Source organism: Macaca thibetana, chromosome 4 (assembly GCF_024542745.1).
Source record: "Macaca thibetana thibetana isolate TM-01 chromosome 4, ASM2454274v1, whole genome shotgun sequence".
In the NCBI taxonomy this organism is placed as follows: Eukaryota; Metazoa; Chordata; class Mammalia; order Primates; family Cercopithecidae; genus Macaca; species Macaca thibetana.
The window spans coordinates 80,558,176-80,575,357 of NC_065581.1; the positions used below are offsets into that span (position 1 = coordinate 80,558,176).

General features: G+C 38.9%; 1 protein-coding gene across 1 annotated transcript in view; it reads right to left on the reverse strand.

The window, feature by feature from the left end:
* The window catches only part of ME1 (malic enzyme 1), a 224,001-nt gene that overhangs the window by 188,063 nt on the left and 18,756 nt on the right, over positions 1–17,182 (reverse strand). Inside the window, exon 2 of the mRNA XM_050788178.1 lies at positions 8,293–8,426. Within this exon, the coding sequence (XP_050644135.1) occupies positions 8,293–8,426 (134 nt within the window). The remainder of the gene's footprint in view (positions 1–8,292; positions 8,427–17,182) is intronic.

A 17,182-nucleotide genomic window follows, 5' to 3' on the forward strand; every position in this document is an offset into this window, starting at 1 on the left:
ATATGCTTTCCCTGCATGCAATGCTCCTGCCAAAGCTACTATTCATGGACTTACAAAATGCCTTATCTACCATCATGGCATTCCACGTAGCATTGCTTCTGATCAAGGAACTTACTTTATAGCAAATGAAGTGTGGGGAATGAGCCCATGCTCATGAAACTCACTAGTTTTACAATGTTTACTAACAATCTGAAGCAACTGGCTTGACAGAACAGTGGAATGTACTTTTGAAGACTCAGTTACAGTACGAGCAAAGTGGCAATACCTTGCAAAGCTGAGGCAAGGTTCTCCAGGAGGCTGTATGTGCTCTCAATCAGTGTCCAAAAAATGGTGCTGTTTTTCTCATAGCCAGGATTCATAGGTCTAGGAATCAAGGGGTGGAAATGGGAATGGAAATTCTAACAACCCTAGTGTCACACTAGCAAAATTTCTCCTTTCTGCCCCTGTGACTTTATGCTCTGCTGGTCTAGAGGTCTTCATTCCAAAGGGAAGAACATTTCCATCAAGAAACACAATAATAAACCCATTGAACAGGAAATTAAGACTCCTCCTGGCCACTTTGAGCACCACATGCCTCTGAATTAACAGGCCAAGAAAGGAGTTACTGTGCTGGCTAGGAAAAATTGATTCTGACTACCAAGAGGAAACTAAACTGTTGCACTACAGTGGAGGTGAGAGAGAGTATGTCTGAAATACAGGAGATCCCTTAGGGTAGCTCTTAGTATTACCATGCCCTGTGATTAAAGCTAATGAAAACAACAATCCAATTCAAGTAGGATTACTAATGGCCCAGACCATTCAGGATTGAAGGTTTGAGTCACCCTCAGCAGGTAAAGAACCACAATCAGCTGAGATACTTGCTGAGGGCAAAGGGGATATGGATTGGGTCATGGAAAAAGGTAGTTATAAATACCAGCTATGACCATGTGATCAACTAAAGAAAAAGAAGACTGTAATTGCCATAAGTATTTCTTCCTTGTTTTGCTAATAATATGTGCATATACATACATAAGCAAAAATCCATATGCAAATTTCAGAAAATATAATTTTCTTCCTTCTCTTATCACCTTATCCGATAACATAAGATATACTGACTCTGCATCATAATATTTAAGTACTACTAATGTTACATCATAGTGTTTAAGTTAACGAATATCGACGAGAGTAAATATCATTCAAGGATTTGGCATCTTCTTTTGAGGATAGGGTTGGTGCATTTCTGGTTGTATGCAAGACAGTTGTATTGTGTTAGCTGGAAGTATGGACTTTGTTATTGCCTTTATTCAAAGATTAAGTATGATTTGAGGAGATGCCTATGGGTGGTGTCATAGTCCATTCATTTTGCTATGACAAAAATACCATAGACTAGGTAGCTTATGAACAATAGAAATTGATTTCTTATAGTTTTGTAGGCCGGTAAGTTCAAGATCAAGGTGCTAGCAGATTCTGAGCCTGATTAGGACCCAATCCACATAGACAGCACCTTCTCGCTGCATCCTCACATGAGGGAAAGGGAAAGGCAGCTTTCTTAGGCCTCTTTTTATTTTTTATTTTTTATTTTACTGTAAGTTCTGGGATACATGTGCAGAACGTGAGGTATGTTACATTGGTATACATATGCCATGGGTTTGCTGCGCCTATCAACCGTCATCTAGGTTTTAAGCCCGGCATGCATTAGGTATTTATCCAAATGCTCTCCCTCTACTTTCCCCCATCCCATGACAGGCCCTGGTGTGTGATGTTTCCCTCCCTGTGTCCATGTGGTCTCATTGTTCAGTTCCCACTTATGAGTGAGAGCATGTGATGTTTAGTTTTCTGTTCCTCTGTTAGTTTGCTGAGTATGATGGTTTCCAGCTTATCCATGTCCCTGCAAAGGACATTAACTCATTCTTTTTTATGGCTGCATAGCATTCTATGGTGTATATGTGCCACATTTCCTTCATTCAGTCTATCATTGATGGGCATTTGGGTTGGTTTCATGTCTTTGCTATTGGTTATAGTGCTGCAGTAAACATACGTGTGCATGTGTCTTTATAGTAGAATGATCTATAATTATTTGGGTACATAACCAGTAATGGGATTGCTGGGTCAAATGGTGTTTCTGGTCCTACATCCTTGAGGAATTGCCACACTGTCTTCCACAATGGTTCAACTATTTTACACTCCCACCAACAATGTAAAAGCATTCCTCTTTCTCCACAGCCTCACCAGCATCTGTTGTTTCCTGATTTTTTAGTGATCCCCACTCTAAGTGGTGTCAGATGGTATTTCATTGTGGTTTTGATTTGCATTTCTCTGATGACCAGTGATGATGAATTTTTTTTTCATGTTTCTTGGCTGCATGTCTTCTTTTGAGAAGTGTCTGCTCATATCCTTTGTCCACTTTTTTTTCTTGTATTATACACGTGCAGAATGTGCAGGTTTGTTACATAGGTATACACATGCCACGGTGGTTTGCTGAACCCATCAACCCGTCATCTACCCTCCCATCATGCTATCCCTCCCCTAGCCCCCCACCCCCATACAGGCATGCATGTGTGATGTTCCCCTCCCTGTCTCCAGGTGTTGTCATTGTTCAACTCTCACTTGTGAGTGAGAACATGCGATGTTTGCTTTTCTGTTCTTGGGTTAGTTTGCTGAGAATGATGGTTTCCATCTTCACCTATGTCCCTGCAAAGGACATGAACTCACCCTTTTTTATGGCTGCATAGTATTCCATGGTGTATATGTGCAACATTTTCTTTATCCAGTCTATCACTGATGGGCATCTGTATTGGTTCCAAGTCTTTACTATTGTAAACAGTGCTGCAATAAACATACATGTGCATGTGTCTTTATAGTAGAATGATTTATAATCCTTTGGGTATATACCCAGTAATGGGATTGCTGGGTCAAATGGTGTTTCTGGTTCTAGATCCTTGAGGAATTGCCACACTGTCTTCCACAATGGTTGAACTAATTTACACTCCCACCAACAATATAAAAACATTCCTGTTTCTCCACATCCTCTCCAGCATCTGTTGTTTCCTGACTTTTTAATGATCGCCATTCTAAGTAGTGTCAGATGGTATTTCACTGTGGTTTTGATTTGCATTTCTCTAATGACCCGTGATGATGAGTTTGTTTTTCATGTTTGTTGGCCGCTTAAATGTCTTCTTTTGAGAAATGTCTGTTCGTATCCTTTGTCCACATTTTTTTTTTTTTTGTATTATACTTTAAGTTCCAGGATACATGTGAAGAATGCACAGGTTTGTTACATAGGTATACACATGCTATGGTGGTTTGCTGCACCCATCAACCCATCGTCTACCCTCCCAACATGCAATCCCTCCCCTAACCCCCAACCCCATACAGGCACCGGTGTGTGATGTTCCCCTCCTTGCATTCAGGTGTTGTCATTGTTCAACTCCCACTTGTGAGTGAGAACGTGCGATGTTTGGTTTTCTGTTCTTGTGTTAGTTTGCTGAGAATGATGGTTTCCAGCTTCATCTATGTCCCTGCAAAGGACATGAACTCATCCTTTTTTATGGCTGCATAGTATTCCATGATGTATATGTGCAGCATTTTCTTTATCCAGTCTATCACTGATGGGCATTTGTATTGGTTCCAAGTCTTTGCTATTGTGAACATTGCTGCAATAAACATACGTGTGCATGTGTCTTTATAGTAGAATGATTTATAATCCTTTGGGTATCTACCCAGTAATGGGATTGCTGGACCAAATGGTATTTCTGGTTCTAGATCCTTGAGGAATTGCCACACTGTCTTCCACAATGGTTGAACTTATTTACACTCCCACCAACAATGTAAAAACATTCCTGTTTCTCCACATCCTCTCCAGCATCTGTTGTTTCCTGACTTTTTAATGATCGCCATTCTAAGTAGTGTCAGATGGTATTTCACTGTGGTTTTGATTTGCATTTCTCTAATGACCCGTGATGATGAGTTTGTTTTTCATGTTTGTTGGCCGCTTAAATGTCTTCTTTTGAGAAATGTCTGTTCGTATCCTTTGTCCACATTTTTTTTTTTGTATTATACTTTAAGTTCCAGGATACATGTGAAGAATGCACAGGTTTGTTACATAGGTATACACATGCTATGGTGGTTTGCTGCACCCATCAACCCATCATCTACCCTCCCAACATGCAATCCCTCCCCTAACCCCCAACCCCATACAGGCACCGGTGTGTGATGTTCCCCTCCTTGCATTCAGGTGTTGTCATTGTTCAACTCCCACTTGTGAGTGAGAACGTGCGATGTTTGGTTTTCTGTTCTTGTGTTAGTTTGCTGAGAATGATGGTTTCCAGCTTCATCTATGTCCCTGCAAAGGACATGAACTCATCCTTTTTTATGGCTGCATAGTATTCCATGATGTATATGTGCAGCATTTTCTTTATCCAGTCTATCACTGATGGGCATTTGTATTGGTTCCAAGTCTTTGCTATTGTGAACATTGCTGCAATAAACATACGTGTGCATGTGTCTTTATAGTAGAATGATTTATAATCCTTTGGGTATCTACCCAGTAATGGGATTGCTGGACCAAATGGTATTTCTGGTTCTAGATCCTTGAGGAATTGCCACACTGTCTTCCACAATGGTTGAACTTATTTACACTCCCACCAACAATGTAAAAACATTCCTGTTTCTCCACATCCTCTCCAGCATCTGTTGTTTCCTGACTTTTTAATGATCGCCATTCTAACTGGCATGAGATGGTATCCCATTGTGGCTTTGATTTGCATTTCTCTAATGACCAGTGATGATGAGGGTTTTTTTTTCATGTGTTTATTGGCAGCATAAATGTCCTCTTTTGAGAAGTATCTGTTCATATCCTTTGCCCACTTGTTGATGGAGTTGTTTCTTTCTTGTAAATTTGTTTAAGTTCTTTGTAGATTCTGGATGTTAGCCTTTTGTCAGATTGATAGATTGCAAAAATTTTCTCCCATTCTGTAGAGTGCCTGTTCACTCCAATGACCGTTTCTTTTGCTGTGCAGAAGCTCTAAGCTCTTTGGTTTTATTAGATCTCATTTGTGAATTTTGACTTTTGTTGCCATTGCTTTTGGTGTTTTAATCATGAAGTCCTTGCCCATGCCTATGTCCTGAATGGTATTGCCTAGGTTTTCTTCCAAGGTTTTTATGGTTTTAGGTCTTACATTTAAGTCGTTAATTTTTGAGTTAATTTTTGTATAATGTGTAAGGAAGGGGTCCAGTTTCAGTTTTCTGCATATGACTAGCCAGTTTTCCCAACACCATTTATTAAATAGGGAATCCCTCCCCCATTTCTTGTTTTTGTCAGGTTTGTCAAAGATCAGATGGCTGTAGATATATGGTGTTATTTCTGAGGCCTCTGTTCTGTTCCATTGGTCTATATATCTGTTTTGGTACCAGTACCATGTTGTTTTGCTTACTGTTGCCTTGTAGTATAGTTTGAAGTCAGGTAGCATGATGCTTCCAGCTTTGTTCTGTTTGCTTACAATTTTCTTGGCTATGTGGGCTCTTTTTTGGTTCCATATAAAATTTGAAGCAGTTTTTTCTAATTCTGTGTAGAAAGTCAATGGTAGCTTGATGTGTATAGCACTGAATCTATAAATTACTTTGGGCAGTATGGCCATTTTCACAACATTGATTCTTCCTATCCATGAGCATGGAATGTTCTTCCATTTGTTTGTGTTCTCTCATTTCCTTGAGCAGTGGTTTGTAGTTCTCCTTAAAGAGGTCCTTCACATCCCTTGTTAGCTGTATTCCTGGGTATTTTATTCTCTTTGTAGCAATTGTGAATGGAAGTTCATTCATGATTTGGCTCTCTGCTTGTCTATTGTTGGTGTAATGCTTGTGATTTTTGCACATTGATTTGGTATCCTGAGACTTTGCTGAAGTTGCTTATCAGTTCGAGGAGTTTTGGGGCTGAGAGGATGGGGTTTTCTAAGTATAAAATCATGTCATCTGCAAAAAGAGACTATTTGACTTCCTCTCTTCCTATTTGAATACACTTTATTTCTTTCTCTTGCCTGATTGTCCTGGCCAGAACTTCCAATACTATGTTGAACAGGAGTGGTGGAGAGGGCATCCTTGTCTTATAGTGGTTTTCAAAGGGAGTGCTTCCACCTTTTGCCCACTCAGTATGATATTGGCTGTGGGTCTGTCATAAACAGCTCTTATTACTTTGAGATATGTTCCATCAGTACCTAGTTTATGGAGAGATTTTAACATGAAGGGATGTTTAATTTTATCAAAGGCCTTTTCTGCATCTATTGAAATAATCATGTGAGTTTTGTCATTGGTTCTGTTCATGTGATGGATTACGTTTACTGACTTGCATATGTTGAACCAGCCTTGCATCCCACGGATGAAGCCGACTTGATTTTGGTAGATAAGTTTCTTGATGTGCTGCTGGTTTCGGTTTGCAAGTATTTTATTGAGGATTTTCACATAGATGTTCATCAGGGATATTGGCCTGAAGTTTTCTTTTTTGTTGTGTCTCTTCCCAGTTTTGGTATCAGGATGATGCTGGCTTCATAAAATGAGTTAGGGAGGAGTCCCTCCTTTTCGATTGTTTTGATCAGTTTCAGAATGAATGGTACCAGCTCCTGTTTATATTTCTGGTAGAATTCAGCTATGAATCCATCTGATCTTTGGCTTTTTTGGTTGGTACTCTGGCCTCTTCTTTTTAGAGTACTAATTCCATTTCATGAAGGTGCCATTTTTATGACCTAATCATCGCCCAAAGTCCTCACCTCCAAATAACATCACACTGGGGATTAGATTTCAACATATGAATTTGCAAGGGGACACAAGCATTCGGTCCATAACAAACATGGTGTATCAACATTTGGTCAAACACTATTCTGGATGTTCTGCACAGGTGTTTTTGGATGAGATTAACATCTAAATTGGTGGACTTAAATAAATCAGATTACCCTCCAAAATGTGGGTGGGCCTCTTCCAAACGGCTGAAGGCCTTAATAACACAGACAGACCTTCTGTCCAGCAAAAATAAATTTTGCCAGCACACTGCCTTTGGACTCAACTGTGGCCTGACAGTTCCTTCAGTCTGTGGCCTGACAACCTACCTGAAAATTTTGGATTGAACAAGCCTTCTCCCTCTCCTTCTTTCTCTCTCTCTCTATCCATTTGTATTTATATTTTCATTTACACACACACACACACACACACACACACACACACACACACACACACACATCCTATCAGCTCTGTTTCTTCGGAGAACCCTGGTTAATACCAATACTTATTTGACATTGAGTTGGCTACCTCTTTTAACCCTCACAACAATGTTTTCAAATAGCTATTGTTCTCTCTAATCCATTGATGAAAAAAACTAAGGTCTACAAAGGCTTAGTACCTCAGTAAGAAAGAGTGGAGTCAAAAACAGACAGCAAAGCAGTTACAGTCACCATGGCAGGGCATGTAGTGGTTTGCTCAAGGATCTACTGCTAGTGAGATAGAGCCAGAATTTCAATCTAAGGTTATCTAATCCCAAAGGTAGGGAAAAATACTATCTTTATCTTTGTGCAAATACAGAAACTGAATACACTACACAAAGTAAGTGACCTAAACTTGCAACCGTGTTGGAACAAAGACTGGAGGCTGCAAAAGTGTGCTTTCACCTACAATATACGTAAAGTTTGACTAAAAGTCACTCTAATCTGTTTTGTTCCATTTAGGATGGCATTTCCCAATCATTTACTTTTACAGTATCATATGATAAACATGGTCTGTCTGAGCATACAGTTTACAAAGCAAATTTTTATTTCATTCAAATGTTCCTAGAGAGAGTAAATTTTTTTTTTTTTTTTTTTTTTTTTTTTTTTTTTTTTTTTTTTTTTTGAGACGGAGTCTTGCTCTGTCACCCAGGCTGGAGTGCAGTGGCCAGATCTCAGCTCACTGCAAGCTCTGCCTCCCGGGTTCCCGCCATTCTCCTGCCTCAGCCTCCCGAGTAGCTGGGACCACAGGCGCCGCCACCTCGCCCGGCTGATTTTTTGTGTTTTTAGTAGAGACGGGGTTTCGCCGTGTTAGCCAGGATGGTCTCGATCTCCTGACCTTGTGATCCGCCCGTCTCGGCCTCCCAAAGTGCTGGGATTACAGGCTTGAGCCACCGCGCCCGGCCTGAGAGAGTAAATTTTTAAAAAACATCATTGTTTACAGGCAAATTGTCCTCAAAGTTGGCTATCCTTTCCAAATCATTAAATGTTTTCATTTTCTCACCCAATAAAAAATAAACTAGGCAACTGTCTAAGAGAAATATAAAAACCACCTTCAGCAATGTGTTACCTGTCAAAGTCAGAGTTCAGACGCTCAAAATTTTTTACTACTCTAAGAACCTGGATCTCCTGACTGATGAAGGAAGGTGGCAACAATCCATGAATGTTCAATTGCTGTCTCTCTTCCAGGGTAAAGGCCAAGTCCTATAGAGGAAAAAAAAAACACACACACAATAGCATTTGAGAGGAAAGTAGACGAAAAGAATACATATAAAACTCGAGAAGTATATGCAATTAAAAATCAGAAGTCTGCATCACTGGAAACATGGCCATGTGGCTGTGAGTAAACCATGTAAGCTCTCCATATCTCAGTTTCCCTCTCTGTAGAAATTAGAATACCATAATGTTTCAGAGCTGTGCCACTCAGATATCATTAGGATAAAATCAGAAGATGAATGGAAGGAAACTACTTAAAGACACAAAAATGAAAGAAGATATAATCATTAAGACTAACATCAGTAAATATAAAAATAAAAAGAGAAGAGATTATTATTAGAAGAGATTTTAAAATTATGAATGTGAATAAGACACCTGTGACCTCCTGTGATTTCACCTTTAAAATAGCTCAGGAAATGCCTTATATGATTCTGAGTTACCTGTTTCAACACTCCTCTCCCAAGTTGTAGCCTTTGATTCTTATGCACTCCTAGGCATACAAAACTTCTCACCATTGCCCATACATACCACACCCTTTTATTCTTCCATGGCACATGGTCAAGATATTCTTCCCTGTTTCTCTGCCCTTCATGCCTTACCTCAAATGCTTCCTCCTCTCTAAAGTCTCAGTATATCCATAACGACCCTATTATTATACCTATGTTATCTGTCTACATGAACATTGATTGTATAAAACAAATGATAATAACAAACTATGAAGCTCAAAAACATGAAAACTAAATAGAAGTTATGCATTGATGCATAAACCATAATGGACCTAAGATATGTGCTGGCATATAATACAAGACAAAGTAATATCAGAGCAGCTACCGTAGTCATTAAGAAAGTGATCTGGTAGATTAGGATAAGAAGTCCCTCTGGAGAGGCCTTCAATTGGAGACACTGAAGCCCAAGAGACTTCTTTATGTAGACTGTGACTGCTGTTCCTCTGGGTCCAGTATAAGTACACCAATATGATATGATAGTTGGTGTTATGGTCTGAACATTTGTGTCCCCCAAAATTCACATTGAAATCCTTACCCCCAAGGCGATGGCTTTAGGGAGAAGGGTCTTTGGGAGGTGATTAGAGCAGACCCCTCAAGAATAGGATTATTACCCTTATAAAAGGAACCTCAGAGAGCTTTTCACCCCTTCTGCCATGTGAGGACACAGCAAGAAGACCGCTGTCTACAAATCAGGAAGCAGACCCCTCACCAGACACCAAATTTGCAGTACCTTGATGTTGAACTTCCCAGCCTCCAGAGCTGGGAAATAAATTTATTTTGCTTATAAGCCACCCAGTACATGGTGTTCCATTAAGGCAGCCTGAATGGACTAAGATAGTTGGTTTTGCTCATTGTGACTACTGCTATCTCTAATCAACCTGGATGGGTAAGAATGTGTTCACTAACTTTGCACTGAGTGATTCTACAATGATTCCTCTCTCCCTGAAAGCTTCTTGCAATGACAGAATAGTGACTCGAGTACTTACAAAATGTATTACTTAGGAGAAAGGAGAGACAATTTGGTTCATCCCACAGGGAGATGACAAACTTTGATTGGTTAGGAATAAACATGTCCAACCCCAGGAAGTTTGTGAAAGAGGTCAATGAATGAACAATTCCTCTCTTTCTTCTAATTTTTCATACAGATATACCCATTAATTCATGTTACTGATGGAAAGGTTTGTGTTTAATTAGCATCCTGGGTTGAGGGCCAGACTGAAGAGAGACAAATTGGTCCACTGAATGACGCCATGATAGAGCTCTCTGAAATAACTGCAAGAGTTGTCTGGGACCAATAGCTCCAGAATCTTCAGTGCAAGAAGCAGTGTACAATCTTCAATTCTCATAAGGTCTCTAAGTGCTATCACCACAGCTGGTGTCTACTTGCAAGGTATTTTTCATTAGCAGCCATTCTCATAGCTGCAAACGCCCCCACTGTTACAGTTGGGCATCCTCTGAAGTTTCAGTATGTGTGGACAGGAGCAGAATGGTCCCTTTCCAAGAGGATAATCCAGCTTGTTCAACTGTGTCTGGACCAATCACCCTCTCTTGGACCTAAATGGCAGACGGTACAATCTGTCAGTCCTTTGCCCAGCAGTTCCAGCTGGCACCAGGAGACATTTGTGGCATTGCCTAAACTCTTTGCTTGCCATTTACATTTTTACTTGTGGTTCGCGTCCCCACAACAGAATGAAAACTCCATAGGGCCACAGAATTTTGTTTTCTTCACTGCTTTCTCCCTAGTGCTTACAACAGTGCCTGACAAAATTAGAACTCAGTAATTTGTTGCACATAAAATTTTAACATAGTCAATAGAATATTTATAATTCATTAGAATGTATTATTAGAAAATTCAGAATTCATAGAAAATCTCAAATATTCAAATTTTGAGACATTAAAATTTTTTAAATCTATTACATTGCTGCTCAAAAACCTGATTAGCACATTCATTCTGATCAAATTACTTTCAAAATTCAAAGCAACAAGAGATATTTATATGAAAAAGCAATTTATAAAATGGAAGACAAACTTCACTTGTTAAAGATATAACTGGGAAGACAACATTTAAGTCAAAATGTCATGAAATAAGTCCTTGGAAAGAGACAAAATTACAGTAATATATTTGAAAAAGAAAGAAGAGAAAATTCAACAGATTTTTATCTAACTAGAAAATGAAAAGGGGGAAGGAAAGCTGGCTAAAGTCTCAAAAATATACAAATATATGTGAAGAAGCAGTAAACTTCTGAGTGTTATGCCTTGAAAATCTGCCCAAAAACATAACAATCAAAATATATAACATTTTGATAAGTCTTGTGAGAAGTACTAACATATGCTCTTTCATTCCCTGAATAATGGCACTTAACATTTATTGCTATAGTTAGCCGGTCTTTTCACATAAATTTTCCAATGGTCTCTTCTGAAACTGATTCCTAAATCTAACGATTCTCCATATCTTATGCCATGTAAATAATAATGCCATCTGGAAATCTTTTTATATTCTTTGATGTTTAGTAACTACAAACTCCCAAACACTGTTAGCCAGATTTTCTAAGACATACTGAAGTGCTAATTCAATTCTTTTAAAAACAACAGCAACAAAACCTAGGGCTTAGAAATTTAGGGAACTGGGCCAAGTTAAAGTCCTAAGATTGGGGAGAAAAACAGTCCTAGGGGCCAGGCGCGGTGGCTCACACCTGTAATCCCAGCACTTTGGGAGGCCAGGGCAGGTGGGAGTTTGAGACCAGCCTGGCCAATATGGTGAAACCCCATCTGTACTAAAATTACAAAAATTAGCTGGGCATGGTGGCATGCACTTGTAGCCCCAACTACTTGGGAGGCTGAGGCAGAAGAATTGCTTGAACCTGGGAGGCGGAGATTGCAGTGAGCTGAGATAGCAGCACTGCACTCCAGCCTGGATGACAGAACAAGACTCTTTCTCAAAAAACAAAAAAACAAACAAAAAAAAAACTAGTCCTATGATTGGTGATAGACATTCTATCACTACCCTTTATAAGTTAAAAGAACATCAACAAATAAGTAAATGTAAATCTTAAAACCCCGGAAAATTTTAAAATGGATATTGTATTATTTCATTTAAGCCACAGTTTCTATTTTTCATACTAACAGAGACATATTCATTAGAGATCTATTTTTATAGGCAGGTCAGTTATGTCTAAAGTTTGAAGTAAAATATTTCGAAGAATTTTTACCTTAGCATTATCCTGCAGGGCCTATCCAACAAAGAATAATTAACCCAAATTAGACATGCAAGTTCTAACTTTCATTTGATTTCTACCAAATCTTTCATGTAGTTGAAAACATTAGACGTCTATATATATGTGTGTGTGTGTATATACCTAATATACATATACCTAATATATATACACACCATATATATATACACACACACACACACACACACCCCTAATATATATATATATTAGGTTTCCAGACCACCTGTACATCTAATTCTCTAAAGGCATCCTCATATATGCTAAGTTTGACCCTGGTTTTTCTCCTTTTTGTCTTTTCTTTCCTGTCCCTATTCCTTATAAAACCTTTGGACTAGATCCCTAGACAGCAGAATGGTACGTTGTTTCACTGCTGAGGGCAGCAAACAGGACAACTGTTCGTCTGGACTGTGCTAATTAACTTATGTATATCTTCTTGAGAAAACTGAGACTACCAAGCAGAAATGAAAAGAAAATTCCTGACATGACAAAGCACTTATATTAGAAATGATATTTGCAGGGAGCAAGCATAACTGAGAAAGAAACTTAGTCCTGAGTAATTTATCAGAAACTATTTTCATATATATATTTCAAATATATATATTTCATATATATATTTCAAACTATTTCAAATATAGTATGTATTCTGCACTAACGATCCTTAATATTTCCAATGAACGACTTTCTTTTTTCCCGGAAAAATTACTAAATCAAGTTGAATTGCAAAAAAAAAAAAAAAAAAAAAAAAAAGGAAATCTTTATCTTATTCACAAAGATCTTTAAGACAGTTAATCTAAACATGTATGAAAATTCATTATGGTAACAGAACTTATAATTTAAATGTTTGAGGCTATGATTATATTATGGCAGAGATGGTTTGTGTGTTCTTTTTAACTAGTGTAATTCCTAGTGTCTAGAATAATACCTGTGTGGCACTTCATAGGCAATAAACAAATATGTGTTGGACTAACTAATGATTAATTAATTATACTTGTTATAGTACATTTCAGAGAACACAAAGCAGAAAAGTGAATAAGGAAGGTTAAAAATGGTAGAGAAGCAAATGGAAAGTAATAATTGCAAATAATTTGAAACAACAAAAGTCCTTCAACTGGTAAATGGATAACATTAAGGTATATCCATACACTGAAATATTACCCAACAGTAAAAGAAACAAACTATTGATACACAAAATATAGATGAATCTTAAATGCATTATGTTAAGTGAAAGAAGACAGACTCAAAAGGGTACATACTGTATGATTCCATTTATATGACATTCTGAAAAAGCAAAATTATATGGGTAGAAAAAGATCAGTAGTTGCCAGGGACTGGGAGTGGAAAAAAGGGTTTGACTTCAAAGAGGAGGCAAAAAGAAAATGTTTTTCAGTGATAGAACCATTTCTTATTGTGGTGCTGGTGACACAACATTGTATATTTGTCAAAACTGATAGAACTGTACATCAAAAAGTAAATTTCATTAAACTGAATTTTATTAGGCTCTATAGAGTCAATTCAGTAACTAATATTCTCTTTACTTAAAAAGAAATATAATTACAATGACAAAAAATTTGTTTAGCAAATTATTGATATATTTCATATTCCACCACCCAGGCTCAAGTGGTCCTCCTGCTCAGTCTCCCAAGTAGCTAAGACAATAGGCACATACCACCATGCTCAGCTAATTGTTTTTGTATTTTTTGGTAGAGACTGGGTTTCACCATGTTGCTCCAGACTAGTCTCGAACTCCTGAGCTCAAGCGATCTGCCTGCCTTGGCCTCCCAAAGTCCTAGGATTACTACACAATCAAATTAAACAAAGAATATTTTAGGCCAGACACAGTGGCTCACACATCCAACCTAAAATATTCTTTATCTAATACGATTGTCTTTAAATCCTTTATGAAAATTTTTCTTAATTTTTTATTTCAAATGAATTATAGATATTTTATTAATGTGACTTTGCAAACAATATAGATCTATCCTAAAATTATTTCTTCATATCAAAAGAGTTTTAGAATTAATTTTAATGCTAATTTGGGGGATAAATTATTTATATATAAAGAGTACAGGAAAAGGATCCTTTATATTTTTATTATTTATTATTCTGAAATAAAGTTGAGCTTGTTTTAAGGGTCATATTTTCAATTTATTAACATAGTTTATGTGCATATTTTACATCCACATTAAGAGAAGCAATACTAATTTGTCCTGAATACATTCTTGAAGGGTTCTTTCCTCCAAGGTTTCTATAGGGCCAAAAATTGTTCTTTGGAAATGTTTATTTTTAAATTCTAATTGACAATATAGATAACAATTTCTAGAAATGACTGGGCATGATGCCACACACCCGTAATCCCAGCACGCTGGGAGGGTAAAGCAGAATGATGGCTTGAGCCCAGGAGGGCAAGTCCAGCCTGGGCCACACAGGAAGATACTACCTCCACAAAAAATAAAAATAAATTAGCCAGGTATGGTGGTGCATGCCTGTGGTCCCAGCTACTCAAGAGGCTGAGGTAGAGGGAGGCTCCCAAGATGGCCAAATAGGAACAGCTCCATCCTCCAGCTCCCAGCATGAGCGACACAGAAGGCGGGTGATTTCTGCATTTTCAACTGAGGTACAGGGTTCATCTCACTGGGGCATGTTGGACAGTCAGTGCTGGTCAGTGGGTGCAGCCGAACCAGCGAGAGCTGAAGCAGGGTGAGGCATTGCCTCACCTGGGAAGTGCAAGGGGGAAGGGAATTCCTTTTCCTAGCCAAGGGAAACTGAGACACACAACACCTGGAAAATCGGGTAACTCCCACCCTAATACTGCACTTTTCCAAGGCTCTTAGCAAACAGCACACCAGGAGATTATATTCCATGCCTGGCCCAGAGGGTCCCACACCCACAGAGCCTCCGTCATTGCTAGCACAGCAGTCTGAGATCTAACTGCAAGGTGGCAGCGAGGCTGGGGGAGGGGCATCCACCATTGCTGAGGCTTAAGTAGGTAAACAAAGCCACAGGGAAGTTTGAACTGGGTGAAGCCCACCGCAGCTGGGGACAGGGCATAGTTAAACAAAAAGCAGCAGAAACCTCTGCAAATGTAAATGTCCCTGTCTGACAGCTTTGAAGAGAGCAGTGGTTCTCCCAGCATGGAGGTTGAGATCTGAGAACGGACAGACTGCCTGCTCAAGTGGGTCCCTGATCCCTGAGTAGCCTAAGTGGGAGACATCCCCCACTAGGTGCAGACTGACACCTCACACCTCACACGGCTGGGTACACCTCTGAGGCAAAGTTTCCAGAGCAAGAATCAGACAGCAACACTTGCTGTTCAGCAATATTCTATTTTCTGCAGCCTCTGCTGCTGATAACCAGGCTAACAGGGTCTGGAGTGAACCTCAAGTAAACTCCAACAGACCTGCAGCTGAGGGTCCTGACTGTTAGAAGGAAAACTAAAAAACAGAAAGGACACCCACACCAAAACCCCATCAGTATGTCACCATCATCAAAGATCAAATGCAGATAAAACCACAAAGATGGTGAAGAAGCAGTGCTGAAAAGCTGGAAATTCAAAAAATCAGAGCGCATCTCCCCCTCCAAAGAAACGCAGCTCATCACCAGCAACAGAACAAAGCTGGACGGAGAATGACTTTGACAAGTTGAGAGAAGAAGGCTTCAGTTGATCAAACTTCTCAGAGCTAAAGGAGGAACTACGTACCCAGCACAAAGAAACTAAAAACCTTGAAAAAAGAATGGATGAATGGATAACTAGAATAATCAATGCAGAGAAGTTCATAAACAAACTGATACAGATGAAAACCATGACACGAGAACTACGTGACAAATGCACAAGCTTCAGTACCAACTCGATCAACTGGAAGAAAGAGTATCAGTGATTGAAGATCAAATGAATGAAATGAAGCGAGAAGAGAAGTTTAGAGAAAAGAGAGTAAAAAGAAATGAACAAAGCCTCCAAGAAATATGGAATTATGTGAAAAGACCAAATCTACGTCTGATTGGTATGCCTGAAAGTGACAGGCAGAATGGAACCAAGTTGGAGAAAACATTGCAGGATATTATCCAAGAGAACTTCCCAACCTAGCAAGGCAGGCCAACATTCAAATTCAGGAAATACAGACAATGCCACAAAGATACTCCTCGAGAAGAGCACCTCCAAGACACATAATGGTCAGATTCACCAAAGTTGAAATGAAGGAAAAAATGTTAAGGGCAGCCACAGAGTATGGTCGGGTTCCCCACAAAGTGAAGCCCATCAGACTAACAGCAGATCTCTCAGCAGAAACTCTATAAGCCAGAAGAGACTGGGGGCCATATTCAACGTTCTTAAAGAAAATAATTTTCAACCCAGAATTTCATATTCTGATAAGCAACTTCAGCAAAGTCTCAGGATACAAAATTAATGTGCAAAAATCACAAGCATTCTTATACACCAGTAACAGACAAACAGAGAGCCAAATCAGGAATGAACTTCCATTCACAATTGCTTCAAAGAGAATAAAATACCTAGGAATCCAACTTACAAGGGATGTAAAGGACCTCTTCAAGGAGAACTACAAACCACTGCTCAGTGAAATCAAAGAGGACATAAACAAATGGAAGAACATACCATGCTCATGGATAGGAAGAATCAATATCGTGAAAATGGCCATACTGCCCAAGGTTATTTATAGATTCAATGCCATCCCCATCAAGCTACCAATGAGTTTCTTCACAGAATTGGAAAAAACTGCTTTAAAGTTCATATGGAACCAAAAAAGTGCCCGCATCTCCAAGACAATCCTAAGTCAAAAGAACAAAGCTGGAGGCATCACGCTACCTGACTTCAAACTATACTACAAGGCTACAGGAACCAAAACAGCATGGTACTGGTACCAAAACAGAGATATAGACCAATGGAACAGAACAGAGCCCTCAAAAATTATATCACACATCTACAGCCATCTGATCTTTGACAAACCTGAGAAAAACAAGAAATGGGGAAAGGATTCCCTATTTAATAAATGGT